General features: G+C 39.0%; 1 protein-coding gene across 2 annotated transcripts in view; it reads left to right on the top strand.

Moving 5' to 3' along the window:
• Positions 1–2,006: 2,006 nt before the first annotated feature.
• ACBD3 (acyl-CoA binding domain containing 3) overlaps positions 2,007–9,152 on the top strand; it is a 50,630-nt gene continuing 43,484 nt past the window's right edge. For both annotated transcript variants that reach the window (XM_044676565.1, XM_044676564.1), the window contains exon 1: positions 2,007–2,356. In XM_044676565.1, the coding sequence (XP_044532500.1) occupies positions 2,044–2,356 (313 nt within the window). In that variant the 5' untranslated portion in view covers positions 2,007–2,043. The remainder of the gene's footprint in view (positions 2,357–9,152) is intronic.

Genomic DNA, 9,152 nt, shown 5'->3' with positions numbered 1-9,152 from the left:
ATCTCTACTTTCCATTCAATATAATGGATGCCAAGGCAGAGAATACTGATGAGGTATGAATTTCAGGGCTGAATCTTCTTGGGGAATATACTAAGAATAACTTAATTTTCTGTTGTTGAAAATATTTGCATTTTAAAAAATATCCTTTGTTTCGGACTTGTACGAAAATATTTATAGACACGCTTTTTGTGGTGGCAAAAAACTGGAAAATGAGGGGATGCCCTTCAATTGGGGAATGGCTGAACAAATTGTGGTATATGCTGGTGATGGAATACTATTGTGCTCAAAGGAATAATAAACTGGAGGAATTCCATGTGAACTGGAATGACCTCCAGGAATTGATGCAGAGTGAGAGGAGCAGAGCTAGGAGAACATTGTACACAGAGACCAATACATTGTGGTAAAATAGAATGTAATGGACTTCTGTTCCAGCAGCAATGCAATGACCCAGGACAATTCTGAGGGATTTATGGAAAAGAATGCTACCCACATTCAGAGGAAGAACTACAGGAGTGGAAACAGAAGAAAAACAACTGCTTGAAAGCATGGGTTGAGGTGGACATGATTGGGGATGTAGACTTGAAACTACCACACCAATGCAACTATCAACAATTTGGAAATAGGTCTTGATCAAGGACACATGTTAAAACCAGTGGAAATGTGCAATAGGCCATGGTGGGGGGGTGGAAGCTGGGGAGGGTGAAGGGGAAAGTAAGAGCATGAATTATGTAACCATGTTAACTTTTCTAAAAAATAAATATTAATAAATGTTTTAAAAAATATCCTTTGTTTCATCTGGTTTATAGTTTGTGTTGTGCCTTCCTTGATCACGCTTAGGCTTGGCTCCATTGTGTAGAAGGTAGGGGAGAAGGAAGAATAGAATGATTGAGTCTCAGTGACTAGGAGAGCAATGCCATTAAAAGAATTAGAGAAGTTAGGGAAAGGAAAGGGTTAGAAGGAATAAGCTCAGTTTTGGACATGCTTAGCTGTAAGTAAAGGTGACAAGAAGAAGAATGATTTCTATATGCAGCTAGAGGTCCTACTATCATAGGTGTTGAGTTGGACCTTCTAAAACCTCATTTTACAAATGGAGTAAACAGAACTGAGAGAAGGACCAAAAACAAGGATTTGGGAGAAATGTACATTGAACAGGGAGCTGAAACCATGAAAATGGGTAAGCTTCCCAAAGAAGAGAAGAGAGGGGGTAGGAAAATGGGCCAAACTCTGCAGGCAGGGGATGCTAAAGGAAGAAATGCTGGGTTGACAGATGTAGGGATTTACAGAGCTCAAGGCAAGGCTTGGACTAGAGGGCCCACTGATAGTCCCAGAGAAGAGGGAATGACACTTCGTGGACCTGATGGCAATTCAAATCAAGAAACATGTATCAAATAATGTTCCTGGCACTGGAATATAAAGATAAAAAAGTGAAAAGTCATCATCAGAGTTTAGAATTTGCTGGGCTGGGTGGGGCACAATATGTACACAACAAATAAAGTTAATAGAAAGAAATTTCCTTTGGGATAATGGGGGACAGAACTAGAGATTAGAGAGATCAGGAAAAGCATGATAATGTAGGCTGTGGGTTGGGGATCTTAGTAGACCTTGAATGGAATTAGGGATTCCTGGAAGCAGGGGCAATAGAAGACATCCTGCGTATGAAGGCATTGGTTATGGAGAAGCCCTCTGGGACCCGAGGGACCAAGTTCTGACAGGCTTTAAATATCAAACAGAAGAGTCAGGTGTGGTCAAAGGAAAAGAACCAAACAGAAAGATTTGCCACGTAGGGGCTACGGGTCGATAACAAGGACAGTCCCGTACATTTTGCCCTCCCAAAGGGACGGGACTGGAGTAGGGAGGGGAAGGAGACGTCGAAGAGGCGGAGCCTGAGTGAAAGGAACGTCCTTGAGGGCGGAGTAACTCAGACCTGTCCTTCCTACTGCTTCTCCTCCCGGAAGTTCCGCTGTGGGCCGGCGGAGGTCAGAGGGCAGCAGGAAATAGATACGTGGCCGCCGCCTGTCCGCAGCAGAGGAGGCGCAGCCCGATATGGCGGGGGTGCTGAGCGCGGAGCGGCTCGAGGTCTCCATCGATGGCCTCACGCTAAGCCCTGACCCAGAGGAGCGGCCCAGCGCCGACGGGGCTCCGCTGTTGTCGCCGTCCCCGGTCGGGTCTGGGCCCGAGGCAGCGTCTGAGAGGCGGCGAGAAGCGGGGGAGAAGGAGGCGGCGGCCAAGGGCCCGGTCCCGGCGGCTGTCCCGGCCTCGTCCCGGGTGACAGTGGCGGACAACACTCTGTCCCTGGAGGAGTTCTGGGGCTTCGGCCTGGAGGAGCTGTACGGCCTGGCTCTCCGCTTCTTTAAAGGTGAGCCGGGCCCTTGGCTGCCACCCGCCCCGCCCACCTCCTCCCTCCCTTCCCCTCGGTCCGCTCGAGCTGGGCGCCCCGGCAGCCTCTGGCCCCCGCGTGTCCCCTCTAGGCAGGGCCCTCAGGGGCTTCTCTTGGGGCTCCTTGGGTTACTGACCAGACTTGTACTCAGCTTCACCTTCTCAGGTTTCCCGGGGCCCCTGTTGCTGCGCAGTTTCTAAAAACTCTGTCTCCCGTTCTCTTCCTAGGGTCCTGTTATAGGTTTGATTCCTACCCCAGGCAAAAGCAAACAAACTAGGAACACAGACCCTTTTTACCCCATTTGGTAATACTCTAGGCACACCAGATAGAGACTTTTTTCCTATTCTTTTTTCGGGGGAGGGACTTTTTCGTGGACTTATTTCTATCTTCTGGGAATTTGGAGATTCCTAACCTGAAATTGCATTTAATTACCTGGTAGTCTGAGTGTCTTTTGGGCACCCTGGAGGAAGTATCGGAGTTTACTTTTATAGCCTCTCCTGTATGTCACACCCAAAGATGAAGGAATGTTCTTTAGGCCTTTGTGACTTCTGGACTTAAAATCTTTTCCCCTTCTCACTAGAAAGTATGTGAATTCTGTTTGTTTTACTATATTTAAAATTACTTCTGTTTTTTCCATTCCAACCAATAACCGTATGTGCTTTTCTAAAGGACAGGGGAAATTTTAATGAATGATCTGATCTGTTGGTGGTGATATCCTTTCCCCTGACAGAATCATGGGGCTGCTGATATGGTAAAGGGCCTTTTAGCATGTTAAAGATAAAGCAGTGAGTGTGATAATTACTTGTGAAAAGTTGGTTCAAAATATCTTCATGGAAGACATGACCTATTGTTAGGTAGGGTAATAACTAAGTGCTTTCCTCACAAGCCTTTAAAAAAAATAGAGGAAATGGAGGCAGAGAGAGAGAGGTTGTCACTTCCCTGTGATTACACAGTTGCATGTTTGATTTGGAAGGCACCTCATGGTCATCTATTTAACCTATGATTCAAAATCTTACCCACAATGTATAGGACTGATGTGAGATTCAAATTCAGGTCTCTTGACTCTTTAATTCAACATTCTAGTCATTAATCCATGCTGTTTCCCATGTGTTTGAGTTAAATACTTTAAAAGAAGTTTCTGAAGAATGCCTTGCAAGTTATATATACACATTTAATAGAAATTATGAGCGATTCTGTCATTAAACTGCCTTTGAATTTTAACTGTACACACTAATTTAGACATCTCTTGCCAGATTAATTTACCTGGTTTCTGGTTTGATCAAGCTGTTTTGTTTAAAATTCATTGCACCTTATTCTCTTTCTTCTGGAAATATTCACAGTTATTGTTAATTTGAGTTCAGTTCTTTGAGACTCACACAGCTTATGGAAGTAGTAGTGGAAAACAAGTTTAGAACATTTGACTTAAATGATCGATGTTCAGGAGATTCGTTTTTGAGGGGTTTGTAAGTAATAAGGGCTTAATAAATGTGAATCGACAAGCATTTATTAAGTTCCTATATGTTCTAGATACTGGCTGAAGATGTTTAAATTGAATTATGGAGTAAACTGATAATAATGCCAAGACATTTCTTTGGTCCTGGCCCAGCAATTTTGTCAGTATATAGGGAACTCCGAGTGTATCAAAGCCCTCCACCAAAGTAGATTAGGCACCTTTTTGTAATTTTTGTAATTTATAACCTTTGTTGTCTAGGAGCCTTGAAAGGTTAAATGTCAACTTGTTTAGGGTTATACAATTGCTTTGGGTCAGAGTCGGAACTTAAGCTTACATATTCCTGAAGCCAAAATCAGCCCTTTATCCACTACGTCTTGTTCTCTGTTTGTAAACTTCATTTACATAAAGCTCTTTTGTCTCTTATTTCAATATTGTTGCCTACTATCTTAAGTTTTCAGCCTCCAAGGAATATGACAAATATTGGAATAAATTGGTAGAATGAATTCTCCTTGTATGGCATACTTGGACGACATGTTTGGATAGTTGACTTATTCTGAAAGTATCAAAGTATTTATTCTTTGAGCTAGAAATCTCATACCTCAAAATAAAAGGTACCTGATTTGCAGAGTTCATTTAATTCTCAGTTTAAACTACCTAAAGCTGGAGCAAAGTGTTTACTTTAAGGAACCAGTGTAGTAGTGATTAAAGGCCTTCTTGATTTCTGGATCATTTGGCAAGATGTTTAATATAGCAAATGCCTAATTTAAAAAATAAAAGGGAGGGACCAAAAGTGGTTAGAAGAACTATAAATTGGATTAATTAAATAGATTAAATTAATAGTGGAATCTTTGCCTTCCTTGTTATCAAGCATACTTTTTTTTTCCAGTTTGCTAACCTAGTAAACTATTTGAGCTTTGATTCATTTTTCTAAAACAGTGCTGCAAGGTGAAATTTCTCTTAGGATTTGCAACAAGATCACTATGTGAATTTTGTTCAGAAAAGTTTGCCAGTTCTTCAATAGGTTTGAAAGATATGAAATATTTCTTTTTACTTGATAGAATAAAAATAGACCTTGAAAATGAGGATATCCTTATTCGTTTGAAAGATGATGGAAGACTGGAGATCTGTGTTCTATTCCTGGTTCTCTGACCATTGTTGAGAAGTTAGCTTTATAACCTTGCTAATATTCTGTACCCTTCCCTATCTGTCCGTTTGAAAGGGGGTAATACTTTATTGTACTGCACATTAGTATGAAGATGAAATGGAGAACAGAAGAAAGTAATTTGAAAAAAATTAAATGTAAGCATAAAGTATTTTCTTTTTAAAGCAAATTTTAATCAAATGGAGTAAGGAAACAGCATGTAGAATTGAATTAGCTTAGCCTATTTCGATCAAGGTGAACAGGATAATACTGTTGTGGGCTTTAGTAGGTAGTTTCTAGTTACAGGCTGGCCCTAAGACATGAAACCTAGTCAGTTATTGTAGTAATTGTAAATAAAACATCTCAGATGATGAAATTAATTTATTTAGTTATACTAAAGTTGTAATTTGTGGATGAATAAGAAGTAGAGTACTTGGAATGAAAATCAGATAATTTAAATAATTTTTAGCAGTTCAGAAGCTGTAGATATCTAAATAGGAGGTTTAGAGGACCAAGGTACAGATGAAGGTCATTGGGAATCTTTAGTGGACCCAGTTTTAGAGTTGGCTAGGACCTGTCAGAAATAATTTTTTTAATCTCCTTAAAAAAAGTTTCATTTAAAAAATTTTGAATGAAATAAACAACAAAAAAAAATCTATATGCAAAGAAGAACAGAAAAAGGAAGGAAATCAAAAAATGTCCTAACCTCAGAATATTAAAAACTAATAGGAACATCTGGGTTGATGTCAGACTTTTTCAAGACAATTTCTCAAATGGCAGTAAGAAAATGTGGGTAGCCTTTTTGAAGGTATTTCTTCATAGGATGTATTTTAAAATGTGTTAGGTAGGGGCCCCCATTGCCTACCCTTACCACTCTTCTGCCTTGGAGCCAATACACAGTATTGACTCCAAGATGGAAAGTAAGGGTTTAAAAAAAATGTGTTAGGTATTTTCTTTTTCTTTAAAAACACCTGCACACCCACACCCCACACTCCTATCTTAGAATCAATACTCTGTAAAGGTAAGGGTTAGGTGATTGTGATAAGTGATACCCAGGGTCACACAGCCAGGATGTGTCTGAGGCTAGATTTGAACCCAAGACCTCCCATCTCTATGTTTGGCTCTTAATCCACTGAGCCACCCAGCTGCTGAAATTTTTCTATGACTTAAAAAAACCCAAACCTTAAGGGTTTTAAAATCCTATGCAGCGGGGGCAGCTGGGTAGTTCAGTGGATTGAGAGCCAGGCCTAGAGACAGGAGGTCCTAGGTTCAAATGTGACCTCAGACACTTCCCAGCTGTGTGACCCTGGGCAAGTCACTTGACTCCCATTGCCTACCCTTACCACTCTTCTGCCTTGGAGCCAATACACAGTATTGACTCCAAGACCGAAGGTAAGGGTTTAAAAAAAAAAATTTTCCTATGCAGCCATCAAAAAATTGAAGTGTAGACTCTTCTTGTTTCTTGTGAGATATTAGTTTGCTTTGCCAGACTATTTTCTTATTCCTGGAACAAGATTTTTTTCTTTAATTTGAAATTTCTTATTTAATTAATTAATTTAGAATATTTTTCCATGGTTACATGGAAAATTCTTTCCTTGTAATATTCATTGTCATATTCTTTCACTTCCCTCCTCCCAACCCCTTCCCATAGCCAATGAGCAATTCCACTGGGTTTTACATGTGTCGTTGTTCAAGACCTATTTCCATATTATTAATACCTTTGAGTCTACATCCCCAATCATATCCCCATCGGCCCATGTGATCAAAGAGTTGTTTTTCTTCCGTATTTCTACTGCCACAGTTCCTTCTTTGGATGTGGATTGCATTCTTTCTCATAAGCCCCTCAGAATCCTGGATCATTGCATTGCTGCTAGTAGAGAAGTTCATTACATTCAATTGTGCCACAGTATATCAGTCTCTGTGTATAAGGTTCTACTAGTTCTGCTCCTTTCAGTCTGCATCAATTCCTGAAGGTCATTCCAGTTCACATGGAATTCCTCCAGTTCATTATTCCTTTGGGCACAATAGTATTCCATCAGCATCAGATACCACAATTTGTTCAATCATTCCTCAATCAAAGGGCATCCCCTCATTTTCCAATTTTTTGCCACCACCAAGAGTGCGGCTACAAATATTTTTGTACAAGTGTTTTTCCTTATGATCTCTTTGGGGTATAAACCCAGCAGTGGATTTAAATCTGGATTAAAAGGCAGACAGTCTTTTAAAGGCCTTTGGGCATAGTATTTCATCATTTGAGATGTTTTATGTAACAATTACTACAATGATTGACTAGGTTTCATACTTTTACAACTTGATTTCTTTTAATTAAGGGCGAATTTTAATTCACAAGGTGGGGAAAACACTATTTTAATGTAGTGTTCACTGTGAATCAGTATCCCAGAAGATTGCTTTCCTTTTTATCCTTTTCATAAAAACTCATATGTAGGGGGCAGCTGGGTAGCTCAGTGGAGTGAGAGTCAGGCCTAGAGACAGGAGGTCCTAGGTTCAAACCCGGCCTCAGCCACTTCCCAGCTGTGTGACCCTGGGCAAGTCACTTGACCCCCATTGCCCACCCTTACCAATCTTCCACTTATGAGACAATACACCGAAGTACAAGGGTTTATTAAAAAAAACAAACAAACAAACAAAAACTCATATGTATCTTTATGTCTCGCCTTTTCTTTGCTACTCACCCCCTCCCACATAGTATTGATTTATGCTTAATAAATGTTAGAATGACTATATCTAGATGAAATAACAATAAAAATACACACTGAAAAATACCTCAGATTCCAAGAAGAGTTTGATATTCATGTTTTGCCTAAACTTTTCTTGACTTCTTTTAAGTTTTTATTTGGATTTATATTAGAGGCAATTTGAGGAAAATTTTTTTCTTTAATTTATCTTGCATATATCTTGTATGTACATAGTTATTTATTTGCATGTGGTCTATTAAATTAGAATATGAACTTGAGTGCAGAAATTGTTTTTACCTTTCTTTGTATGTCCCAGTCCTTATCACAGTGCCTAGCATGTTAACTTGTTAACTTGAGCCATTTGAAATTTTCACACTTCAGAAATGATTTAGATTTTTCTCTTATATTTGGGAATAGTTACTTATTAACTGACAATTAGTGTTACTAATAGAAAAGAGAGTTTTGTGGAAATCCTAAGATGGTTTTTATTTTTATTTTCTTTATCTATTTTAAAAGGCATATTAAAGAATATGAAATAGGATTGTAATGGTGGAGAGAAGGGTGTTTGTTCTATGTGTGTGGGCAAATTCTCAAGTAATTTTTTCCCCAAGGTCAAATATTATTTGAAACTGTCACTTGAAATGTTCGTTTTCATGCTTTCATTTTCCCCCTTTCAGACACAAATATATAGCTAGTGAAATGCCAAGGGAAAGATGTGGGTCACCAGAAAATTTAGCTAGGCCTTTGGCCAATTTTGCCTTAAACAGTTCTGTTCCAGTTTGATAGTTCTTATCCAGTTGGATTGAAACAGATTTTTCTCATTCGGAGGTTATCTCAGGTCCATTTCCAAAAGATGGCTGCTTTTGTGAATGAGCCAGCACATGTTAATACTCTTTTCATAAATAATAAAAATGCTGTTAATCTTAATTTGTTTCTGGATTTTACTGTCTTGTTAGTTAGAGGTATTTTGATTGATTGTTGTGAGAATTTAGTATTGATCCAATTTTAATTTTTTTAAAAATCTGATCTCTTCCACCATTGTATTTGTTTGGTTTTTTTTTTTTCCACATCAGTGTACTATTGGGAGGGGGGCAATATTTTTTTTAGGAGGGAAGGTAAACTTTTCTAGAGATTATCAATGTTTAAAAGAATCTTGAATGCTCTTTGCCTCATCCCCTTTAGCAGTACTGCCCTTAAGCCATCTCCGAGGTAGTTGTATATTTTTCTTAACTTTGGAGAACATATTTTCCCCTTGGTACACACTGTATTTTAAGAGAGAAGAGACTTCAGAAAATTTTTTTGTAATTACTCATACATATGTAGTGGTTTAAGGTTTATAAAGCACCTTCCTCACAGAAATGCTTTAATGTTATCAGTATATAAATCTTACTCTTCCCATTTTTAAGATGAGAAAACTGAGTCAGAGAATTAATTAGTATTATAGGTTGAACCCAGACACCCTTCCTGACCTGTGTTGCTTCTCAG

The sequence above is a fragment of the Gracilinanus agilis genome, chromosome 4 (assembly GCF_016433145.1).
Source record: "Gracilinanus agilis isolate LMUSP501 chromosome 4, AgileGrace, whole genome shotgun sequence".
NCBI classification, from domain to species: Eukaryota; Metazoa; Chordata; class Mammalia; order Didelphimorphia; family Didelphidae; genus Gracilinanus; species Gracilinanus agilis.
Note: the sequence above shows the minus strand (reverse complement) of the source record. Positions and strands in the feature narration are given on the sequence as shown.